The 24351-nt window shown below is 51.3% G+C and overlaps 8 protein-coding genes; 3 read left to right on the top strand and 5 right to left on the bottom strand.

The window, feature by feature from the left end:
- Positions 1–7889: 7889 nt before the first annotated feature.
- On the top strand, positions 7890–9418 carry CHC_T00007319001 (hypothetical protein). XM_005711330.1 is given in 2 exon segments: positions 7890–9236; positions 9237–9418. The coding sequence occupies 1 exon segment, from the start codon at positions 7890–7892 to the stop codon at positions 9234–9236; it is 1347 nt and encodes a 448-aa protein (XP_005711387.1). The 3' UTR covers positions 9237–9418.
- A 9-nt stretch (positions 9419–9427) lies between these two features.
- CHC_T00007318001 (hypothetical protein) lies at positions 9428–10888 on the bottom strand. Its single transcript, XM_005711329.1, has one exon. It carries the CDS (start codon positions 10886–10888, stop codon positions 9428–9430), a length of 1461 nt encoding a protein of 486 aa, XP_005711386.1.
- A 2611-nt stretch (positions 10889–13499) lies between these two features.
- Positions 13500–13946, bottom strand: CHC_T00007317001 (hypothetical protein). The gene has a single exon (XM_005711328.1). The coding sequence runs from the start codon at positions 13944–13946 to the stop codon at positions 13500–13502; it is 447 nt and encodes a 148-aa protein (XP_005711385.1).
- Positions 13947–13964: 18 nt separating this feature from the next.
- On the bottom strand, positions 13965–14378 carry CHC_T00007316001 (hypothetical protein). The gene has a single exon (XM_005711327.1). The coding sequence runs from the start codon at positions 14376–14378 to the stop codon at positions 13965–13967; it is 414 nt and encodes a 137-aa protein (XP_005711384.1).
- A 293-nt stretch (positions 14379–14671) lies between these two features.
- CHC_T00007315001 (hypothetical protein) lies at positions 14672–15283 on the top strand. Its single transcript, XM_005711326.1, has one exon. The coding sequence runs from the start codon at positions 14672–14674 to the stop codon at positions 15281–15283; it is 612 nt and encodes a 203-aa protein (XP_005711383.1).
- Positions 15284–15412: 129 nt separating this feature from the next.
- CHC_T00007314001 (hypothetical protein) lies at positions 15413–15874 on the top strand. Its single transcript, XM_005711325.1, has one exon. The coding sequence runs from the start codon at positions 15413–15415 to the stop codon at positions 15872–15874; it is 462 nt and encodes a 153-aa protein (XP_005711382.1).
- Positions 15875–19130: 3256 nt separating this feature from the next.
- Positions 19131–20176, bottom strand: CHC_T00007313001 (hypothetical protein). XM_005711324.1 is given in 4 exon segments: positions 19131–19246; positions 19247–19858; positions 19941–20081; positions 20082–20176. The coding sequence occupies 2 exon segments, from the start codon at positions 20079–20081 to the stop codon at positions 19247–19249; spliced, it is 753 nt and encodes a 250-aa protein (XP_005711381.1). The 5' UTR covers positions 20082–20176; the 3' UTR covers positions 19131–19246.
- A 1540-nt stretch (positions 20177–21716) lies between these two features.
- Positions 21717–24172, bottom strand: CHC_T00008666001 (Serine/threonine protein kinase). XM_005711323.1 is given in 4 exon segments: positions 21717–22322; positions 22323–22893; positions 23010–23866; positions 23867–24172. The coding sequence occupies 2 exon segments, from the start codon at positions 23864–23866 to the stop codon at positions 22323–22325; spliced, it is 1428 nt and encodes a 475-aa protein (XP_005711380.1). The 5' UTR covers positions 23867–24172; the 3' UTR covers positions 21717–22322.
- Between the last annotated feature and the right edge of the window lie 179 nt (positions 24173–24351).

Raw genomic sequence — 24351 nt, 5'->3', positions numbered from 1 at the left:
AGGTAACTTGTCGACGGAATTCCCAACCACTCCATCGAGGAGAGCATCTCGTAGTTCTTCAGAACTCGGAGCATCTCTCGGAACGAGAGCAAACACGTAGGCGCTCCGTGGCCCTTCTCGTAGCAATGGTAGCATACGAGGCCATGCCTCTTCTGAGGGTACGGCGACCTTGGCGGTCCTCGGGCCGTCGGCCGGCCCGTCCAGCCCGGTCTTCTGAAGGCCGTACCCTTGTCTTCCATCGGAATTCTTGGCGCGGGCGTGTGTCCGCGCCCTCGAAACGCCAACACGGGTTCCGCGGCCTCTGTATACGAGCCCGTCGTATACGTGGGCGTCCGTAGCGTGGACATCCCACTAGCCCCGTGATCCTCGTCTCCATACCCCTCGGAGGGGTCATAAAAATCGCCCTCGGCAACCAGTGCTCCTGCGTATCCATTTTCTTCCTGATCAACAGTACTAGGTCCTCTGGACGCAGAAAGTGAATCGGCCAAGTGGACCGCGCCGCGGGTTTTTCGCGTGGGGTGCGGAGGCTTCTGCTTCCCCCCGTCTTTAGCGTCGCTGGCGCTTGGATGGTGACTCTCCTAGTCTTCCTCTCTTTGGCGCGGCTCGCCGAGCCATGCGCCTTCGCGTAATTAACTAGTCTCAAAAACGAAACGTCCCGATTGTCTTGTCGGTATTGAGATACCATCGGCTTGATACTCGAATCGAGTCCTTCAATAAACATTGTCATCTGTTCTTCCATCGAATATACGTTTCCACATCGATTGCTCGCGTCCGTCAGACGGATATAAAATTCCATCTCGTCTTCAGACGGTAGCTGCTGTACTTCCCGTAAAGCGAGTACGGCTTGGCGGATTGCCTCATCGGTGGCGAAGCTTCGCAATAGCCACTGTACGGCCTCCGGCCAGACGGATATTTTCCCATGGTGGGACCCCGCCGTTTGTGACACCGAAGTGTACTGCCTCAAGGCGATTCCGCTGAGGAACTCCGGTAGCAAGCGGATCGCTTGGCCTTCGTTCATCTCCTGGGTGTCAAATTCCTGGACTATCTTAGCTAAAAAATCTAGAACCAATACGCCATCGTCTCCTGTGAACGTATTGTCTCTCTTCACCTTCGGTGGTATGTCTCTTCTGATCTTTCGCACGGCGGTCCGCCGCTTGCCCGACAAACGTGTCTGCGGGTTCCGCAGGCGGTAGGTCCTGTACGAAAGCAACTTCTTGAAGAGGTGGTTGGTCGGATTTAATTCCTCCAACTCCTCCCATCGCGGTCCGCGCCGCGTCGCGATGTCTTCTGGCTCCGCTTCTTGATCTCTCCGCGAGGCGGACGAAGTGACTCCGCCTCGTTTGGAGTTCTTCTTATTTGACGAAATCCCATTTCCTTCTGTCGATCTTCGGTCGGAATTTCTTGAATGGTTCGACGAGCCGTCGGCACCATTTTCTTCTGAAACATTCGACTCCGAATTTGAGTCGCAATTTTCGCGGTCGTCACTACAGTGGCTTTTCTTCTTCTTTCGGCCCTTGGCCGACTTGGGGTTCCTCCACTTGGAATCCCGGGTTCGGACTGACTTGTCCTTCTTCGTTGGACTGTCGGTTTCTTCTCCCTCGGAGAGCGATCCCGCGTCCAAACTTGGTTCGGCCCAGCCCGCAGCTTGCTCAAGGTCCTTGAGTCGCCGCGAAGCGCGGTAGAACCGGTCGTCGATGCTGTCCCTTGTCTTGGCCAGCGTTTCCAGGGCCTGATTCGCGTCTCGCCCCGCTTCTCTCGCGGCGAGCTTTAGCGAATCCAGCACTTCCGGATCTCGGCCCGGGGACGTATCGGTACCTAAATTCTCAACGAGAACCACACGGGCAGTCAGCTCTTCAAGCGCAGCGTGGAACTCGGATTTTAGCAACTCCTGTTGCTTCTGAAAAATGCCCAGAAGTTCGTCGAGCTTGTTCTTCGCCTCCTGATGAATCTCTTCGCTCAATTTCTCGAACTTCTCTTCCAGGCCGTTCTTCTCAACGGCCGTTCCCGAAGGGGACGCTTCTGCAACTGGATCAGTAGCCGAATTTCCTTCGCTACGTGTACGAGGTCCTCGCGGAATCCTCGACTCTTGAGCTGATCCAGCCCTTCTGACCCCAGGACCGACGTCCTTGGGTTGGCTTGATGCCATGGTCCGCTCTTAATAAACGAGACCTATCGAACTAAATTACCTATTTCCGACTTCTCTGCGTAGTTCCCAGATTCTAGGTCGGGAGACCACTTATGTAGTGCAATGTGCCTGTCAGGCCGGAACCAGGGTCCAACGGTCCAGCGACAGCACAACCAACAAACAACAACCAACAAGAGTTGCCGACGGCACAGCCCTACGGAGTGTCCGATTCTCCCTTTCCCTTTAAGTGGGTTTGCGGCCCACAGTAGCTCAAGTCCCTGACAGGGGGGGGGGCAAAAGGAAGAGGCCCGCCCCGGGACGGATGGTGGTAGAGTCTTGTACAGGCAGTTGCTCGGCGAGTTCGGGGCGGTAATTAGGAAGCGGGGCCCGATGGGTCGTAAATCCAATGCTCGCGAAGCGCCTGTTACACCTTATACCCTTGATAAGGTCTTCGACGGGGGCGTCACAACGCAGCCCGACGGGAATTAGCAAACACGTAGCAGCGCTACACCTCCGTACTGCCCGATGGCAAGGTACCGACACCGGAACGGTCGCAACCGGTATCCGATGGAACCAACACTGTCCTGTATACACAACAGGACCTTCGAGGGAAACGTCGTTGCAACAGCCTCCGTCGGTGAACGTAAACAAGTAGCAGCGCTACACCCACGTGTCGCCCGATGGCAAAGACACCTACACCGGTCCGGTCGCAACCAAAGCCGATGGCACCAACAACAAACAAAAGAACCAACACAAGAGCCCGATGACTCAAGTCTACACAATGCGGATCGCAATCAGGCACTGTGGAACCAACACAAGATAAGGGAATAGAAATAGAGATAGAAATAGAAAAGGATAGGTGAAATAAAGGAAAAGGAAAGGGAACCCCCGAGCGCAAAGGATAACGTAATCTGTGGTAAAAGGGAGCGTCTTGGGAAAGACGGACTTCGACCAAGGCGATATTCAACTCTGGCAACTCGGGTTGGATTGGGAAATAAAGGAAAAAGGAATGGGACCCCCGAGCGCTGAAGGATGCCGTAGGCTTAGGTAAAAGGGAGCGTCTTGGTAGAGACGGACTTCGACCAAGGCGACATTCAACTCCGGCAACTCGGGTTACCTTTACTGACTTGGTGGTCAGAGGGCAAAGGTATATATATCGCCCCGCCGGAGCCACTACAGTAGCTCTCGGCGCTAGATCCTAGATCTAATCTAATGTTAAATAACTAATATGCAACTAATTAAAATTAATAATTATAATAATAAAGTGAAATGATTTCCACTTTTGCTTGTCATACCCCATCATTTCCATTTCTTTTCACCCCCCTGTGCAGCCGTTTATTGCACTACAGATAGCTCCTGGTATTTAAGGTGATTCGAGGAGTGCAGAACGGTATTCTGCTTGAACCAGAACGCCTCATTCAAGTCCGAATGCCCCGTTCTGGATAAAACGTGGAATCCAATGGTGGGAAGAAGGCAGGAAAGTAGGAGTGTTCCAATAAAGTGCTTTCCGTTAGGTCCATTGCAGAAGTTCTCCTCGACTCGGTCCTGATAACTCGTCCTGTCTCTAATACGGCAGCAGTAACAATGTCGGAGGTTTCTTTGTACAACTTTTTAACGTAGCCAGACTTGGATCGTCTTTCACTCTCATTAGCGCAACCATGAAATATTTTTTGTTTGGTCCTGTGTGTGGACATGGCGGTACTGTCACTGGTCACAACCTTCGCGCGGGCAGAGCAATGAAGAGCAGACATGCTTTTAGCGACATGCTCGTCTTCTAAAACAAGGAGGTCAGTAACATGTATCACCATAGCACATGCAAAGTTGAACAGTACCGCCCGATTGTTGCGCGCATGAGAGTGATTGATAATGTGCAAGACGTGGGACTTGGACAGTCCCGCACCTCTCGCCAACTGTTCCAACCCAAGTCCATCGAGCAATTCCTTGCACAAGGCATACATTACCTGCTTCTCCGCATGAAAGTAGCCTGGAAAAGGCACTAACCATTCATGCAATTGTAGCTTTCCTCGTTTTAGGCCTGTATCTCCATGTACTGTTCTGTTCGAGGATGAACTACTCGCATCCCTATTTTTCCACCATGAATTCAACCACAAGTCACAGAACGTTTTGTAGGAAGGCTGGTCGCCACCGATAATAACAAATCGAGGGCGATTTTGCGTGCCTGGTTGCAATTGTTCCTCAATGATACCCAAGAATCTCCGCACAGTGAAAATATCCGCAGCACTGTCCCTGCTAATATCTACGTACACCACTTGTCGATCTAAAAGATCTTCATCCATGACATTTCTCCCACCGTGTGGTTTAAAGGCTGACAAAAGTAGTGTTCGAAAGTTCACCGGCCCTTTTCTCAACTCCGTCTCGAACTGATCTTGCACACGGGTATTGTACTCTCCATCTTTCACGTCACTCCCTCCCAGGAGAGCAGCCCTGTATAGAGATGACAATCCAAACACAATGTCATTGAATTGCTTAAGTATTTCCCCATGTTCCTCTTTGATAAAGTTACGAATGAACTGGTCCCTTGTCCCGAGCACCCTTACACTTTTCCATCCAGAAATGTCCCTCAACTTCGTTTTCGTTTTCTTCTGTTTGTTCCGTTCCGAAGCCGCAAAATCTCTCGATCTCTTCTTCGTAACACCTTGCAGCAACGAACCATTAACTTTTGGCATTGCTTTCCCATCTACTTTTACGGCGTGTAGAGGTTTTATATCCCAGTTATCGAACTGAAGGACAGGTATAGCAACAGGGTCTGAGGTCTGCCAATCCCGTGGGCCTGCTCTTTCTCTGTCAGCAATGGGTCTCAGTCGGTATTTTTCCGTAACATTGCATGACAGAAACACGCTCATAGCATTCAGAACAGACACGAATGACGGGCTTACCTCACAGATACCGCTAATCGATATCGAAATAGTCAGAGGACCCGCAGCAATGCCATTGATTCGCGAGTGAACCATCTGCTCTATCACCTTTAAAACCCGGATACACAAGAGTAGATCAGTCCGAGTATAGTCGGACGTAGAGTTGAGACATTGCTCAATTGAAGGATTCGGCAAGGCTTCAGCATTCCAAACAGGAAATACATTTTGAAGGGTTGTACCAACAGCTTTAGATTCCACAGACCAGGCGACTATGCGTCTGGTAGAAGCCATTTGTAGCACAACATCAGTCCATAGAGGCCCTGGAATAGCACCTACCTCAGACGACAAAGACCAGTCTCCGTTCCAGTATTTATCTTTTTGTGCCATGAAATGCTTGGAAACAGCATTCAAACGCGTTTTCAACTCTGAAGCGGATGGCCTTGTAACTTGAGATAGGTTTGGGGCCATGGACAGAGCGATAGAGCTTATCACCGTATCGAGGTTACTCAGGGAAATGTAAAATCCTAGCCGGTAGCTGAGTTTCTTCAAAATTATACCCTTTCCAGCCAGTACGAACTCAACTCTCTTCTGAAGAGTTCTGTTGTCGATATCATGCTTCGTTGTAGAGCTGTTATGCGTGTGAAAGTAGCAGAGCTCTTTTCGTAATTTCGAAACTTCAGAAAATCGCAATAATCGAATGGGAGATGCTCCGCTTGTATTAGACACGATGCACGATACCCTGAGCTTGTTGGCCAATACAGACATATATTTGATAGCCGCATCATTGAATAAGCTATTCTTTTCAGGTGTCGAATCATCTTGGAGAGAGTACATAATGCACCTTACTAGCTAACGATCGACAACACAGCCCATAGATCGAAGACAAACCTCGTCAACGGCACCTCTCTGTCCTTCAGTCACGATATACAGGCAGCTCCTGCAACAATTATTTCCCATGGCATCGAGCACAATGAACACGCCTTGCGAATGAAACAAGACATTCTCTTCGAAATCATAACAGTCTTCCAAGGAATGCAGATTATCTGTATCAAACAAAGGCACCTTCCAGTGCCTTTCATGGTTCCCCTTGTTGCTAAACAGACATCCTACTTTGCTAAAAAGCACAGTTCTAGCCCATTTCTCAGTTCCCAAAGCTTTCTGGAAGCCTTTTGAGCATAATTACTGTGGTTCAAATGATAATAGCACAGAAAAGCTTTTGATGGGTCTTCAATTAGATTGATTGCAATAGTTGGGTTACAACCTGACAAACGGCACATTTCCTTGACAAATTCGTTTTTAATTTGTCCAGAATCTCTTGTCAAATTGAAAAGAGTCCAGTCCTGACTTGGATTACGTCCTCGATAGCTTGGAGGTCCTGCGATTTCATTTTTAGAATAGGGCACATACTTGTCGTCGAGAGATTGACAAACATCACACAATCTTCCCACGCGTTTGCCAGCTCTAGGATCACACCTGGTCTTCCATGCCAGAAGAGCTCTCACAGATGATTTTCTATGCTTCCTGGGGTTACGCAGTACGTTACAACCAATCTTCCTATCGCGACAGTGAGTACGTAACAAACAACTTGATCTTTCAAGTCATTGAGCACGGAAAAATGGTTACGTAGGTGCCCAGTGTCTACAGTGTGCTCGCGCACGAATCTGATTTGGAGTCAACGTCACTGGAAGACTCGGTTTTTTCTCATGCGAGGTTTCGCAAGCGAAACAGGTGCGCGTTTGTCGTTGTCTGCCACCTGAAGGGTCCGGTACGACATTGCGCACAGAGTTCATTATTCCTTTGCACGGCCCCAAAAAGTTCTGGAGTGCAGCTCAACATTACTGCCAATGCTCCAGTCACGGTGATTCCGATGTCGCTTCTGAGAATACGGCTGAAAACGAGCGACGTAGTTGCGGTTTTGAAGTGAGAGCCAAAACCGCATCTGGCGATGGCGCGGCGGCGTGGGTCCAGATCACATATCATACCAAATTTTATCATACCTCGTGGCTTTGCGGAATAAAATCAGGGGGTCACTGACTGTCAAGTGCGATAAGGCATTGCTCACATCGCACTCCACAGTGTGGAGTCCACACCCAGACTCTCCAAAGACCCAAACAACCTTGCTAGCACTACAGCACTCGGTACGGCCCGCCTCTCCGTAATTTCACACTCGTCTTCTGCCACAATCATCCATCATAGCATCACTGGCAGACTGATTCTGTAGCTCTCCACCATAATGTATTGAATCGCAAGCATCACTAATAGAAGCTTCTGCCACAAGCTCGTTAGTCTCGATCTCAATCCATTCCTCCACATCTTTCCTGCAGAATTCTGCAGTTTCTGCAAGACCGTCTTCTGGCACCAGGCTCAGTCGGGAGTGAAACCCTACTGTACCATCCACCATAGATTTATCAATTTCTGTTTCATTTCGACCAACTTTCCGACCTGCAGCAGATGCCCAACCTCGATTTTCTGTGCAATCGTAAGGCGCGTACGCTTCGCTTTGGCGATCTTTTCAGGATTCATGTTAGGGTCTTTGAGTGAGGTGCCATCACGTCACCAATTGAGCTGAGGCGCATGAGGAGTGGCCGATGACGACGTCGTGCATGACACGTGGCAGAACCTGTGTCTGCCGGTTTTGGCGGCACTAATTCGAGGGTGGCAATAATGAAAGCGGCACTATTGCGCGTCCCCCCCTGTACCCAATAAAAAAGCAGATGCTCGTTGTATTGTACACGTGTACTGTACCCACTTTTCTGTCACGTTTCCGAAGGCGACGGCGGTAACACAGGAATCCTGTGGCAATCGCAGAGGTACGGGCGTCAACCTCGAATGGCTTTTACGTCACATCTTCTACCTGCTCATTTTTGTCTTAGTTGAGAGGAGCCAAAATGGTTAGCGCTGGAACGAAGCGCAAGAGGAGAGATCGCGGGAACCGCGTTGCGGCTGCAATTGAGGATGGTCGTATTCGCGGAGCAAGAGAGCGAAAGACACTTGGGAAAGTCATCTCTGCAAGTGTGCCCGACACTGAGCTGTTTGTCGAAGACCGCAGGGGGAAAGAAAAGGCGGAAGTGCAGCAAGAGCTGCTTGCGCAGGCTGCAGAGGACCGCCGTGCGGCGAAACGCGCCCGAAGAGCAGTACCGAAAGTGCGCAAATCCGAAGGCGCCCTCGGAAAAAGTGTGCCTATTGCCAGCACGTCAGACTTAGCTGGCAAGAGGAAAAAAAAGGGCCTCGGAATTGTGGAAGTGGAAATTTTGGCGAAGCGAAAGTTTGACAAGCCCCGTGGTCATGTCGGGAACCGGAGTGAAGTCATTCGTCAACAGAAGCTGCACAAAGATGGGATGGAGGACGTCTGGAATGGGGAGATGTCGCGGAAGGTGGCTGACGAAATCAGTCAAAACCGCAGACGTTTAGAAGGAAAGGTGAATGTGATTCACCGCTCTGCGCCCTCTGTCATTCACCCCGCACAGGGTATGAGCATTAATCCGACTCATGGAGACCACCAGGACAAGCTTGGAGAAGCTCTAGCTGACATCGTACGGAAGGACGATGATGACGAGTGGACTGCGACAAAGATGAAGTTCGATCCGGCTTTGCTGGCGGAAAGCACAGAAGGGGAGGTCCTTGGCACCGGTATGAAGGCTGCTTCTGATGCACCAGATGATAGCGAAAGCAGTGATGACGAGGATTCAATTATAAGAACTGTTCCGCAACGGAAGACAAGATCCCAGCGGCATAAAGAAGCTCGGAAACGTGAGATGGTATCGAACATTGCCAAGAAGAAGGCATCGGCGAGGCGAGTAGCAGAGCTTCAGAATGTCGATGAAATTGCCCGAGAAGCAAAGAAGCTAGCAGATAAGCTAAGCGGTGAGGAAAAGCTCCGGCAGTTGCGCGAGAACCCACCACCAGCAAAAAAGGTCCACGAACCTATTTTCGCAAAGGTGGCAGGTCAAAAGGTCCGCAATGAAACTGTTGTTGAACCAGTGACGTTGAGTGCCGAACTCTCCGAAAGTATGCGTCGTGTGAAAATGCCAATTGCGAACCCGTTGCTGAGGGATCGTTTTGTTAGTTTCGAACGCCGGGGCCTCATCGCGCCACCAAAAGTCCTTCCGAAAGAAATTTGGAGGATGGAGCAAGCAAAGAGACAAGATGAGCGTAAGGATAAACGGAAGAGGAAGGGTAGGGGCAGTCGGTCTAATATGACATTTTGGAGGAATGGAAAGAAAGCAATCTTGTAAAGGTCTCGTCCTATTTAGCAGTGGCAACTTCCTGTTTATGAATAACGTCCACGAGCCCCTTTTCGATACCACTGTCCAGGATACGTTCTGTACAAAAGAGAGTTGTTATTGGCACCTGCTCGATAAGATAGTTTTATCCTCGTTAAAGAATACACTTCTCACTGCAACGCAGAAACCCTAAATATGAAGCCCTACGCCCACTCCATGCAGGGCTGAAGCTTTTTTCCTATCTCTTCCACGCCTGGTCCCCGCCCAGGCATGTCATACGCAAGATGTGACGATTTGGCTCGTCGTTTGAATTCGGCTTGGAACGTATCTTCGAAACTGAGACCTGTGTAATCGGAGAGGACGCCTGGTGGTGCTGGAGGGTTCTTTCGGACATCCTTTGAAAACGACGTCACCAGTCTCGAAACAGCCGGAGAGATGTGGTCTGCTAGCACTTCCAGCTCCCATAACGAACTCTCGTCTGCCTTGCTTGCTTGAGGATCAAGTTCCTCATCATCGAAGGGGTCTTTAGTCGTGTCAGTCCGAGGACGTTTCTTGCCGACGGACCCAGTGGTATTAGTACCGTCAAAAAGGTTCACCGTCCGATGGACGATGTAGGAAACGTTGGGATGCTTGTACAGCAGGTCGACTGCGAGCCTGAGACACCAGAGGGCGCCCTCTGTAGGAGCCATGAGGGCCCGTCTGGTAAGCCGTTTTACGAAAGCGGCGACCATACCCCCGGGAAGCATGGCGCCTTGGCGCAAAAACAATGCAGACAGTTCTAAGAATCTCTTCCTCCCATTCGCATAAAACAATGCATCTGGTGACATGAGTGCATATAGTTTTGGGTAAAACAAGGGGTAATCCAATCCGTGTTTCGATATCAAAACAAACAACCCGTCTAACGCAGTTGTTGCCACGGAGACATCCTTTCCATTGTTATATGAATCGTTCAAAAAATCAGCTAGCACCAAGGGGTCTGACATATTGGGAATAAGCTCGGTGGGAACCCGCTCGAGAATATCGCGGCGGTGTTCTGATGACAAACTCTTGTCCGCTACCAATGACACCCACGCTGCTCCAAAAGCCTTTCGAAGATCCTTGTCCGTAACCTTCACATCCGATTTTCTCGCTGCTTTCTGCTCAGTAGGGCCTGCACAATAGCGCATCACTTCTAAACGCATGTCCAAATCCCCAGCTCTCGCTTTCACCAGATGCATCGCAGTCAATCTCAAATCCCCAAAACGTTTTACAAAGCAATCCAGAATGACGTCTTTCTGTGTCTTTTCCGCTTTCCCTTCCATTGCGCATTTCAGAAACGTGGACCAGATTGTTGCATGTGTAAGTGCGGCGCCCGTAATGGCAGTCTCCTTTTCCAGCTCGGATGCCGCAGCGGAAGCGAGTATAGCAATGAGAGCGGAAGCGTAATCTGCACGACGCTCTTGCGTCCATTTGCGAAGAACATCTTCTAGTGCCGCAAGTTTTTCTAGTGCAGTCAGTATACGACGACTAGCATGAATTGCTCTGGTGCAGCCTGGATCACCAGGTGTAACATGCTTGAGAATTTCAACTAAGTTGTTCGCATGTTTCACACCTTCCGCATGAAAACTCTTCTCAAGGGCACGAATGCGCTCCGTAGTAGAGACAAAGGCACTTTGGCTGACCATTTCTCAGCTACAAAAGCGGTTCGTTTAAAAGAAAAGCTGTGTTGTTTACGCAAGTCGGTCCGAATCATTGTCCCAGCAACACAAACATGCCGTCGGCGCACAAATGAGCCGCAACTTTTCCGACTGCTTTACAGCGTATCATACTCCTGAGATCGAGCATGATAATTCTGGGCTGTACAATGCATGTGAAGTGGGTATGATAAACATTTGTTCAACCAATCATAATCCTCTTCTGCATTTCGGTACAGTACAGGGTACAGCATTCATTTCTACCAGTGACGAATCGGCAGGCCACGTCGCAGAGGCAATTGCGAAGCCAAGGCAATAGACTCTGGACCTGAATGGTTCTGGAGCAAAGCACAAGAAGCAGGTGCACCACCAATTTTTATATTGAGCTTCACAGTTACAAATTCCACGAACATTTCTATACTTCTGCCATATCTGCTATTTTATCTTCAAACCATGAAGAGTAGGATATGATCCCAAGAAAACTTTGGAAGGCCTGATGATTGACTAATGTTTTAATTACTTGTCTCAAAAAATGAAACCCACATGGAAAGTTTGATTTATCAGCAACTTGTGTGGTTTAGATAATTTTTATTGAGTAATGATTTGTGGAACTCAGAGCAGAGTGTTTGTAAGACTTTAAATAGGAATTGCAATTGCATTTCAACACCAGCACAGAGGCTTCGTAGCTCAGTGGTTTCAATGGCTGGGTCAGTATCCACAGTTCCAGAGGTTGCAAGTTCGAACCTGGTTCGGAGTATCGTGAAGAGCGGCAATACCATGTGACTATACGTTACATGTGCATGTGTGCGAACCGAACCGACTGGGGATGCCCTTCAATAAACTTTTTATTTTTTTTATTTTTTTACTGCATGTTCTTAGAAACTCCTAATCCTCGGGGAGAGGAGACTACATATGTTCGAACATTTTCTCCATCTCGTTGCATAGCTTTTTTCATTCTCTCTCTAATATGAAACTCATTGCATGAAGAGGGTTCGGTATTTTTATTGTTGTATAATAACTACATCTAGTAAACTATACTGCTCTTCTTTTGCATGTGGAAATGCCCTATGGATTTAACGTATTCTCCCAACTATTGAGAGGTATAGGATATAGCTAGATGGAATCAGTAGAGTCGTTTGCAGTCGGGGACCTGGAAAAGGTTGCGACCACAGGGTTATATAGAAGTAATATGTGACGAGGAAAAGTGTTGAGCGTAAAAATCCTCGTTGCACGAGTCGTTTACTTGTCGTGTCTCCTCCTCCTCTCTCCTTCTCTCGGAGTCGTCGTGAGGACTAAGTACTGTAGAGTGAAGGAGAACTCCGTAGGAGAGTTTGGACTAAAAATGACGGAGAGAGATGCATACGAAATCATGCTGTATGACATCTGACTAATGCTTTCGTGGCGGAACACCACAGTGTTACATAATAACTAGTATGAATCATACAACTGTACGTGTGAAACGACGAGCTATCGGCATCTCAAGTGCTTAAATATTTTCTGGTTCCTTACTAATGGGTGAAGGTTTCTGAGAAACCTTCACCTCCAAAGAGATAGTCATAAGAGTTTATTTATCTCTGCAGCGATAAAAAGACTTTTCGAGATCCCGAAAGAACCAGACTGGGGAAAACAAGACACTGTTACAACTGCTTTTTATAGAATGCTGTACTAGAGATACCGAAAAACGTGAAAGGATATGAAGATAAGCGGCAGACAATAACATCCAGAGTGTACTAATGCAAGTTTTTTTTGTTAGCTCTTTACAGCATTGCATGTGAATTCAATGCAGATTTCACACCGCCATTGATACAAAATGGTACGGTGAAGCTTGTGTTTAGAGACAGCATTAGGTGAGCGATTTAAAGTATTCCGAAGAATAGAGAGCTCGTTTTGCAGATAGATATTTGAACGGAAAATCAATTCATAGCTTTTTATGAAACTGCTTTCGGTATGTCTTCACCAGTTATGTCGTAGAATAGCTCCCAGCTAGAGAGTGGTTGCAGTTTTCGAACCTTCTGGCGTGGTAAATTTAGACGTACTGTTTTACTTTCTCGGCTTCTACTTTTGCTTTTGGCTTCCATGGAGGAGGAAAGCTGCAAAAATTGACAGCATCTATAAAAGGAAGTGCAGAAGAGCCGGCTAAAAAGAGACGTACTGTGCTAAATTCCCTCACTGTGACAACTATGGATGGGCAGACTCTTTATTGCGAACTAATGGGGGAAGCATCGACGAGAACTAGTTCATGCCACGTAGTGTCGGTCATGTTTATGGAAAGGACTTTACATGGTACGGTTTCTGGTGTAGCATGTTTCTTTTTCACATCGCTGGGTTCGTTTGGCTTGATTCGTCGTCTACTGTAAAACGTACGGCGCATTTCTGACCAGATGCGAAGCAGTGTACCCTATCAGCACCACGTCTGATGTTATTGCCACACACAAAGTACAGTGCAGTGTATGAACGCAGTGTATGAACATACTGTAAGGGGCGCTTGCCTTGAGACTCTCATCTCCAATACTGTGGGCGCTTGCCTTGAAACTCTCATCTCCAATACTGTATGCTTTCTTTCTTATGAGATAGAGAGGCGTACCGGACCGTAAGCAAGCATTCAGGAGTCTAGGAAGCGGGATGGCGGACTTTCAGGTTTCATCCAGGTCTCGTGTAAATGCAGCCAGACCGGGGTGTCACCGGTGGCTACCAGTGCAGTGGAGACGCGGGCAGTAATCTCCGGGCCTTGGTCTTTCTTGGTGCGTTGCCATTCCTCATATGTGACGAGGGCATGTCCTGGAAAAGTCTGGCGGATGACGACGTTTTGGATGGCAATCTCAAGGCTAGGGCTCGTGTTGTGTGCGTTTCTGAGATTGCCGGTCAGATCTGGCAGGGATGCGATCGTGCCTGATGGGGGAATCATGGTGAACTCCAGCGCCAATCGAGGAAGGAAAGCGGAATCGAAGGTATTCTTCGACAGGGTACCGTTGAACCAGCCCTCAAAGAAAGTGTGTAGGGCTTCGATTTCGTGGGTCAGTGCCGCGCACAGCGTTGTCTTGGCGGACATGACGAGGCGGTATTCGGGTCAGGGGTTGGCTCCCACGGTGCGAGGGTTTAAACGAGAGGCCAGCAAGAATGAATCGGGGTGAGATCTGCAAGTTGGGGTGAGATCTGTGTAGGAGACCGATGACTCCTCGTTTACTCGTCGTCGCTCGTTGGTTATAAGTCTGTTCCCTGCGGGACAGACCGTCCTGTGCGGTCTGACAATCTGCAAGTTGGGGCGCCAGGCACGTACCGGCAAGGTCGGTCGCACCGCACCGTGAGTCGGAGACCCGGAGAAGGAAGTGGACTTGTCCTTGCCGGGGACGACACGTGTAAAAGTGGTGTATTGCAAGATGTGTATGGGGATGGGGAAGGCGCGCAGAAGGAGTGAATTTGCTTGGCTGGCCCTTCTGATTGGCTGTTTGGGTGAGGCTGTCTTCCGCCCCCGCGTAGGCATACAGTAGGGTACAAGTGTCGCATCCCTGGCGTCACTGATTGGCTTCGTTTTGCGTAAGGGCCGAGGGAGTGTACCGTGCTGTATTCCTGCACCAACCATCCTTCGTCAGCAGCGCCCCCCCACCTCCCCTGCCTCTTTGCTTCGTTTCCGTAGTCGCTTCGGAAGATTCCGCACGTATATATGCAACGCATCTCGTTTCGTTGCCATGTCTCTTGCAAAGGTATCTCTACCTTCTGCACCCCGCTGGCAAGTAATCACTCAGGTCTGCCTTGTGTCGGTTTCCCAAAGTCAACATGGCTGCCGTGGCACCGTCGTCAATGCTGAACATCGAAGGCTTCACTGCGACCGGTGACTACGCTCGCACTATCCACCTGACAGGTGCAGATGGTATGGAAGCAGCCATTCTCACCCGAGGCTGCCGCGTCCTAGATTTGCGCTTGCGCGATGGCCGCTCCATGGTTCTGCCGGTCTCGACGCTTGCGGAGGTGGAGGCGGATGAAAGCTATATAAACGTCGCAGTTGGTCGCACAGCGAATCGCATCGAGGGCGGGAAGTTTGCTCTGGACGGTAAGGAGGTCATCTTGCAGTGCAACGAGAATGGTCAAAACCAGCTTCATGGAGGGACAGTTGGCTGGGATAAGAAGCTGTTTGCGGTTCGCGACCAGGGTCTGAACTATGTTGAATTGTTTCTAGTTTCACCGGACCTGGATCAAGGCTTCCCGTCTTCGGTGGAGGTTTCTATCAGGTATGAGCTTGACGGAACGGGCGGATTTACCGTTACGATGTCTACTTCAAACGTTGGCAAGGAAGCGACTGTGACCAATATGACGGTATGTCCTACGCGTGCGTCATGTTTTATCTGCACCCGCGCTACGCTCGGTTTATGTTTACATCAGGACACCTAACACGTTCGCGTTTCTCACCAATCCTCACGTATACGGACGGCCTTTTCTGTACCCGTTCCGCAGCTCCATCCGTATCTTGATTTATCAGGTCAGCTCGGCCAGGCCAGGGATTCTGTCCTAGAATACGAGATGGAAGCCCCACGTTGTACCTGCCATCTTGTCCTGAATGACAAAAACGTGCCCACCGGAGATATCGCCTTTGTGAAAGGAACTCCGTTTGATTTTTGCCAAGGCAAGAAAATTTCACAGGATATGCCATCGTCGGGGTATGACAACTATTTTGTTGCGAGCGACCAAGATACACTGAACGGTCCCGTGCTGCCCCTGTTGACAATAACCGCGCCAGCCGGAGAGCACGGGCCTGCAGTCACAATGGAGGTCATAAGCAACCAACCGGGATTTCAGATGTACACTGCAAATGGCTTCAGTGGTGACGGGGCTGGCAGCTTCGAGAAACATGGAAGTATTGCAATTGAACCAAGTGGCTATATCGATGCCACCAATCACGTGAATTTCCCTACTGCCACGCTAAATCCTCACGAGACAAGGAAGCAGGTAATCACCTACCATTTCACAACCCTTTCCACCTAGACGTCAAAAATGGAAAAATGCCTTGAAGCGCAACCGAGTGTCTGCCTATATTGGAGCTAAGCGTTTTAGGCTGAGTGAGGGCGGTCTCGTAAATATCCTTGTGGTTGGGCCTGAACGCCAACGACTCTTTTTGCAGGTGAATCGGGCTCATTAATTGTGGAATATATATGCTAAGCCGGGGGAGAGCAATGGTGTTCTTTGTCCAACATTGGGAGGGGGCTGTGAGAGCTCATGCCATCGGCCAACTATTATCGACGATACTGTCAGTCTCCGTGGCACATGTCCTCTGCGGATCCCTGCTTCCAGTGCAACGATTCACGAATGAAGGAGGCTCTCTCAAGTTTTGATATGGAACCTCCTTGCAGCTTCGGAAAAAGCACGCCATAAGATTGGCTTCCATTGAGAATGTCGTCTATCAAAATTGAAGCTCTTTTGCTTGTACTGTTTCCAAGTCTGGCAAGGCCATGTGAAGAACATAATGGATGGGGATTACAAAATACCACAAAGTGGCCCAATAACCTGTTGAGACTAAGCAACACCGCGCGGGTGCTATGGTTGACTTTCGAGGTTGTTTACCTCATTCAGAGGTTCTCTGGCATGCTTTGTGGTGACAAGGACTGTGTTGACAACCCTATCCCCGATTCGAGTTGTCTGAGATAAGCTCTGGACGTCCTCATCCTCTTGTTCAGCCCTCCCATGGTAAAGATGATTGATATAGACATACGAAAAGAAGGGGTGGGCAGCCATGTTGCTACCTGGTGCGCCGTCATGTGGAGCGGAATTGCGGGGAATTTCCGGCTCAGGGGGCTCGTCAGACTCGGGAAGTTCAGGTGGAAGGTCTTCTTGGGGGAGAATAGTGAGGGTTCTTGCTTGCAAATGTGGCGGCAGAACGGGGGGGTCAGCAGGGAAATCAGCACAGGGATTCTGTTTGTACGAACTAAGAGGACTGAGTGGCTTGTTCTCAAGCAATGGGGCGGCAGAGTCGAAGTGAGGGTCCTTATCGGTAACTTTGATGATGTTGTTTGTGTTGCCGTACTCATCTGTGCGTGTTGGGAGGTCGGGTGCGCATTGCCAGTTGTCATCGACATAGAACTTGCATTGGAACTCGCCAGTGGGAATGTAGAGTAATGCGAGATGGTCTCGGCCGTTGCGATAGAGCGGAGCCTTACGACGCCAACCATCCCATGCGCCGGCAACATAGACGAGTTGACCTGGGAACTTCCAGTTGAAAACTGTAGGGATAAGGGTATCAGAATCACTGTCGTCACCGGGTGGGACGCGTTGCGAGGAAGCAGATTCGCGGTTGCGTCGTCTCGGTGGGGATGCGGAGAGCTGAGAAGAGGCGCGGGACGCGGATGATTGAGAGGAGTTCATCAAGTCTGGGGCTGACTGGCGACGATTGGGGATGCGAGCGCCAGGAGAGGATGGGGTCGGGGGATTGTCTATGACATGGCGTGTGGCTGCGGGGGTTGTGGGGGAGGAAGCGGGCGTTGAGCGAGTCGCGGACGGAGCGGAGGCTGATGGTGCGGAGGGAGTTGCGCGTGTGGAGAGCCCACTAACGGCCATGATTAATGGGAGGGGAGCGAGTGAGTGGTGGGAGGAGTAGGGGGGGGGGAGCGGGGAGTGGGGGATGGGGAAGGAGGGGAAGAGATGGAAGGGTCAGGGGGGCGGCGGGGGGAAGGGAAGACGAGGTGAGCAGTACCGCAGTGGGGGCGAAGATGTGTTGTTGGTGACGTCAAGCGGTGCGAGTGGCTCGGAGGCGGGCTCCCAAGCCGCACACAGCCCACAGGTCGTGCATCCGCCAGATGCGGTCCCCCTTGTGAGAGAGCAACCAACCTCATCGGAGCCATTGCATTACAGATGCCACAGTGGCGCACCACCTCAACTTTATCATTTACAGTCCCATTCCACATTCCCTCTTCCATCTCACACGTGTCAGCGCATTCCTCTTCCTCGTTACAGGCGACTCCCTCAATTAGTGCACCCCCGTGCCATGCGCATTCTATGTGCACTATCTTCAATGTGCATTATCTAAGGGGCTCGCTAAAAAGTAGTTTACGGGGCAACGAAATGTTCCGTTACCAGCGTCTGCCGTCGCTGACGCTTCGTGTGTTCATTATAGACACGGCTCAACGCTCGCTTAGCAAGACGTAAATGATAGGACGCCTCCGTAACACGCACCTCCTCACAATATCGCTCTGCCTGCGCAAAGGCCTGTGAAAGTCGCCGCAGCACCTCCTCTTTTTGCGAAAGGGTAAGGCGGGTTCTTGACGCCCTGGATGCTGGTTCAGTTGTGCTCATTGTGTGATTAGTTGTTCGAAGATGCATAAGGTTGCTGGGATCTGTAAAAGAATGGAACCCGCTCTCTACGGACGGCGACGACCATTGTGCTCGCGTGAACATACGTGTACACCTGTACAAAGTCGTGCCAAGCTATCAGAGGGTGCATTAAAGTCCAATGTGCACTAACTAAAAGTGCACTAATTAAGAGACCCCCCCTGTATTGATAACGGATATCAGTTATCACCTTCCCTGCCTTCCGCTTCCTCTCCCTGTCGTCCGAGCCCTCCCGTCGATCACCTCTCCGACCTCCGATGCCGCCCGATCCAGCCTCCTCGCCAGCTGTGGATATGCAGCCATCCTCCCGTCCCTCTCGGCCTCTCTCCTCACGCGCCTCCCTCATCCGCCGCTACAAATGGGACATCCTAACCCCCGCGGAGCGAACCGCCGTATCTGACGCCCTGGGCCTCGCCGCCACTCGTGCCTCCGTCGGCGTCGCAGCAGTCCTCACCACTACCGCCATCATCACAACCGGTACGTCCCTCCTCTCCCCCTTCGTACCCCCTCTGCTTCATTCTGCAGAACGCATCTAACCCCGTCTTGCAGCCCGCCGCGGAAAGCCCCCACTGCCGGCCTACGCCCGCTTCCTGGGCCCCACCTTCTTCTCCTTCGTCGCTGCCTACCTTGGGGTGCTTTCCGGCGGCCCGCTCTACGCGCGCCGCATCCTCGCGCTGCCGGACTCGAGACTTGCCGAGGACCTGCGCGTCGTCATTGGCGATTGGCAGGCCCGCGTGCCGACCACCCCCCATTATGAATTAAGCGAGGTCGCGCCGAATGAGCCCCCACCTGGTTTGGGTGAGCCGCCGAAGCGGATCCCGATCGAGGAGCGCTTGGCGAAGAGCCGCGCGAGGGAAGGTACCCCAGAGGCCAAGGAGGAGAGGAAGAGCTTCACTTATTGGCTTGGATTGACCAAGTCTTAGCACGTTTTCCTGGTTTCTGTTAACCTCATCGCGGGAATTTGACATGAGGTCGAGTTTATTTATGATATCAGCATTGCTCCTACCTCCGCGGTGCCCATCCCCACCGCTCTAACTAAAGTACGTCGACAGCATCCGAGTCATCGACCGACGCTCTGGCGCTTTGCAGCTGCCGTTGTGTGAGCTCTGTCCCAAAGTCCCTCTTCAACTTGCCTGCCGAAATCTTGTGCTGGCACCCGACAACCGGGCATCTCGTCTCGTACTCAGCCGGCACGAGATCCAGTGTCTTCGGAAACCTGCGTTCATCCATGACGCGCTGCTCCTGATACAATGCCGAGATAACGCCGGCCAAGCTGTACACATGCCCGCACACGGTGCTCTTGACAGGCTTCTCGATGTCCTGGTTGAGCACGGGGCAGCGCAGCGTGCGCGATGCAGCGCCCACGGCCTCCTCGATTTCCAAGTCCTCGTCGCCGCTGCGCGCGAGGCGGTCGATCAATTTCTGAACGCGCACGACCTCGGGCGCGCGCGTGTACGACGAGCGCTGCCCTTGCTGCTCCGCGGACTCCACGCCCGAGTCGTACAGGCCGAGCAAGTCGCTGATCGGCTCGCCGCTTTGTAGTTCCATGTTCAGCTGCCGCGCCATCTCGCCGCACGCCGCACTGCGGCCCTTCGCTTCTGCGCCCACGATCGCGATGTCGCGGGCGGCCTCCTTGAGGGTTTCAAGCTACGCGATGGAAAAGTGGTCAGCGGGTGAAGGCCGTGCGATGTGGACACGAGTGCGAGGCGTGAGGGAAGCGATGACCTACCCGTTGTATTCTTTCTTCGGCAGATAGTTTCTCGTTGACAGAGACGAGCTGCGATATGTGCGCAAGGGAGGCGTCCAGGATGCCGAGCATGTCTTCGAATTTTCGCCAGCGCCCAGCCTCCCGCTGGAACTCGTTTGCCATTACAGAGGTGGAAGCCCAGCGCTAGAAACTTTCCGATTGAGCACTTGAAGCGCTATCTAAGGTAAGCGGTACCGGGGCAGACGGCTCGGGGTTGTCTTGGGTGCCAACAAGAAGGCGCGGGGGACTGGTGCTTCCCGCCAAACTTTCGCAATGAAGAGGTTGCGGTGCAGCCAGCGTTTGGTTGGTAGATTTTTGGGGATTACATACGTACGGCACAGCACCCTGTACAGTACCCTTGGTACTGTATGGGCAATGTCCCTACGATTTTTAGGATCAACTCAACGGCTTTGTTCTGGGCGTGGATTGGCGCGATTCTCTCCCCACTAGCATTGTCCCCCAACTGCTTGATCTCCGATACGTTCTCTGGGAGCATTGAGTCCGTCCACCGTGGCCCCCTCGCACCTGACTCGCCATCGCAAACGAAATGCATCCCCACTTCATCGTCCATCCACCGGTGCTGCCCACCCTTCGCAAAGCGTCGGCCAGTCCGTCTCGCCGCCCCGCAGCATGCAAAACAGAGCCACTCCCGTCTGCTAGGAAGAAACGTGTCCAATTACTCCCTCCCCCCTCGGAGACGCCCGCGCTTCTGCGCAAGCCAGAAGCCGTAATCGTCGCCACAGCCGCCGGGCTCTTTATGCTGGCGGACTCGGCGCTCCGCTCAGTCCGCATCGCCTTCGCCTCCATCGCGGCGCGAACGGCGATACTTGGCGAGGCGCGCCGAAACGAGCTGTGGCGGGAGAAGCGCCGCCGCGAGTGCGAGTTTCTAGAGTCTGCCGTGACCGCCACTGAGGCGACTCTGGAGAACACCACGACGTTTCTGACCGCGCAGAGGGTGCGGGCCGACGCCGCAGAGAAGACACTGGAGAAAATTGCAGCCCGCAGACAGCAGCTTGATGAGGCGGCGAGAGAGCTCAGGGAAAGGAAGAAGGAAATGATGGAGAAAGAAAGTGAGCTGGAAGAGGAAAGAAGGAAGCGCGGGGTCAAGGATGCGGTGCTGATAGAAATGGAGGCAGAGATGCAGAAGGGGAGAGAGGGGGTGGCGGCACTGGAGAAGCTGGCGAGGAGGGAGAGGGACCTGTTGAAGGAAGCAGGGATCGCACAGAGAAAGAAACTGGAAGGGGCACAGAGGGAAACTTCGAGGCTTGAGACTTTGCTTTTTGAAAAGAGGTCACAGCTGGAACGGGAGCGTGCGGAGAGAGAGCTTTATTTTCAGAGGCATATCGAAGCTGAGCGTACATTGGAGGTTGCAAGTGGAAGTTTAGAGGTAGCTGTTTCGGATTTGGAGAACAGAAGGAAATGCATTGAAGATATGGAAGCAGAAGCAAGGTTAGTAGAAACTCAAGCAAAAAGGAAACAAGAGGGGATCAACGCTGTTTTGATGGGCGATGTTGGCGTGGATGAGATCAAGCGCTCTATTGCGACAGTTAAACAGCGACAGGAAGTGTATGCAGAAGCGATGAAAGCCGGCAGCGAGACCTACGAAGCTAAATTGAGTGAAATCAGTGAAATGAAGGCCCTCCTCGAGAAACGAGACGCTCAACTGCAACAGCTCCGTGTCAAAATGCAGGGTAACGTAGCCCGAGGTGCCTCGCAGTCTAAGAAGAAGGTGATTGGAGTATCGCAAATAGCGGAAGAAAAGAAAGAAGCTGTGTCCAAAGCAGCAAAAAGCATATTATTTACAGCGAATGGCGACACTTCCAAATCCGGTGATGCCGAAACTAATCAAGGTAGCGTAGACATCGACATGGATGCTACACAGCTCCTGTTATCATCAACCGTGATTCGAAGCGATGCAAAGGATCAGGGCGTAGCGGCGGTTGTCGGAACAACTGCGTTGGCTGTTGATACAGGACGACATCGCCGCCAATCGCAGGAAAACGGAATCGAGCTAGCGCAAGTTGTCGAAAACGCAAGGAGTTCCGCAGTTCCTGCGAAGTCTGAGAGTCCGGAAGCCAAACCAAAACGCCGGCGTGGTCGACCTCGAAAAAGCGAGACGTCCGCTGCTAGTGAAAAAGAACCTCTGCAGCCGAAGCGCAGACGAGGACGACCGAGGAAAGTCGAAGCTGATGCAATTGTAACCGCTAAGGAGACGCCAAAACGGAAAAGAGGACGGCCGCGCAAGAACGCTCCTACATCACCAAACTAAGATGAAGGGATTAAAGTTTCCTCTAAGGAAATCCACGAAGACAGACCACTCACACGTGCAAAGGACTTCGCATGTATGTTGGTCTGCTGGCCAGCTCAGTCTTGTGCTCCATCAGGCGCATCGTACATGGAACTTGTCAAGACCGCTCGACGACCAGCGGGAGCTTCATTAGGATTGTAGCGTTTGAACGTGAATCCGATGAACTCCTCGGCTGCTGGATCTTTGAGATACGACGGTTTCGTGGCGTCTAGCTCTGGTTTCACACCATGCAATGGTTTGTGATCTTCGAAATATCGAGTATCAGTGGGTCCACGTAGTTCCGGCAAGAACGGTGGCTTCATCGTGCGAAGATTTTCCCAATCCACACCTTCGAAGAAAGGGTGCTCCTTGAAGTCATCCATGCCTCTTTTGGCACCGAGCCGGTACTTTGCGTCGCAAACCAGAGACTGTATGAGGTTCTTGGCTGCCCAACTAATCTTAGCCTCCGGCGGGAAGCGAAGGGTCTGTCGCCAGTTCAAGATTTTTCGACAAGTCTTGATAGCTCCTTCTGCGTAGAATGGCGGATACCCAACCAGCATTTCGTACAGAACAACGCCCAAACTCCAGTAATCACATTCTTTGTTGTACCCACGCTTCATCAGCACTTCGCAAGAGATATAGTCGGGGCTGTTCGAGACATGCCGACACAGGATGCCACGTACAAAGAGCAACGCAAAAGAATTCTGAGTCAGTTGCATGAGAAAGGATGCAAGAGGGATGGTTTTGCGAGAGATATGACTTACGTTCCGACTGTGGAGAAAGCTTGCTTTCGGGCACTTCTTCTCCATGCGGCAGCCCTCTCAGTCATAGAGAGTTCGCTCAGGGTGGAGTGTGGTTCTTGAGCTGTAGGGTTCACGTTTGACGCTGGGAGTGACTCAACGTCAACGTTGAAGCTCTTGCAAAGTCCAAAATCGGACAACTTAAGGTGGCCATCCTTGTCGATGAGGAGGTTGTCCGGTTTGACATCACGATGGATAAAGCCCAACTTATGAATGGTGTCAATAGCAACAACCATCTCAGCAATATAAAACCGTGCATCTTCTTCAGTGAGAGTATCTCTGTCAATGAGCAGAGTCATCAAATCCCCGCCAGCCAGAAACTCCATCACAAGGTAAAGGAACTCACTGTTCTGGAAAGCATAACATAGCTGACAGACAAATTCATGGTTCGCCGCGACAAGGACATGCCTCTCGGACCATGCATGATTAACTTGCTCTTTCTTGAGCATGTCCTTCTTCCTTAACTTCTTCATGGCGTAGTAGTTCTTATCTTTCTTGTGCTTGACAAGCATGACTTCTCCAAAGGCACCCTTTCCGATTATACTAATCATTTCAAAATCAGCTTCGGACATGGGACGTCTACGCTCTCTCAGAAAAGCTATCTCCTGTTTCACGTGTTTCTTCCGCATTTGCTCCTTTTCTGAATCGCCAATAACCATTGAGGCAAGTTTCTCCTCCAGGTCTATCGAACGCTTCTTTGCGGCATCTCTTTCGACAGAAAGTGTCTGAAACAGAGTCTCGATTTTGCGCTTCGCCAGTTCTGCTTTTGAAGAAGGGTGACCTCTGGAACGCGACGAGCTAGCAACGGCAGTGTCCGCCATGGCCGCCTTTTCGGTCTTCTGAGAGGACTCAACAGGTCGGGTGCTGGCCGAGGAAGGCTCCGGCGGGGGCCTAGAGGAGGGCTCACCAGGAGAGGTATGCTCCTGATGCTGGTCAGGGGCTTCGGCGGGGGTGGAAGTGGGAGAGGGCGGTCGGGAGGATTGACGAGAGCGCGGGACGGGGAATAGACGTAGCTTGCGCATTCAGAGCGACCAGGAGGGTGGATGACTGCGTGCGAGTCGTAGGCAGTAGTATGCGGCCGCTTTCCGTGGCTATGCGGGCCGTTTGTCTGAGCGCGTTGGTCCCGGAAATCCTCCGCTGCGCGCCAGTGCGAAGAAATGTGCAGAGTGACGAAGAAAAAAATATGGCTTGGACGCCCTGTCCGATAGCATGGATTCCCTCGCTTCAATCTACACTTCGATCGAGTCCATCCATTGGGACAACAACCTTGTCAGAACCTGAGGCGCCCTAATTTGCAGTGCGCTCA

Source organism: Chondrus crispus, genomic scaffold, assembly GCF_000350225.1.
Source record: "Chondrus crispus Stackhouse genomic scaffold, scaffold_7, whole genome shotgun sequence".
Lineage (NCBI taxonomy): Eukaryota > Rhodophyta > Florideophyceae > Gigartinales > Gigartinaceae > Chondrus > Chondrus crispus.
The sequence above is the reverse complement of the archived record's forward strand: the minus strand, read 5'-3'. Positions and strand labels throughout refer to the sequence as shown.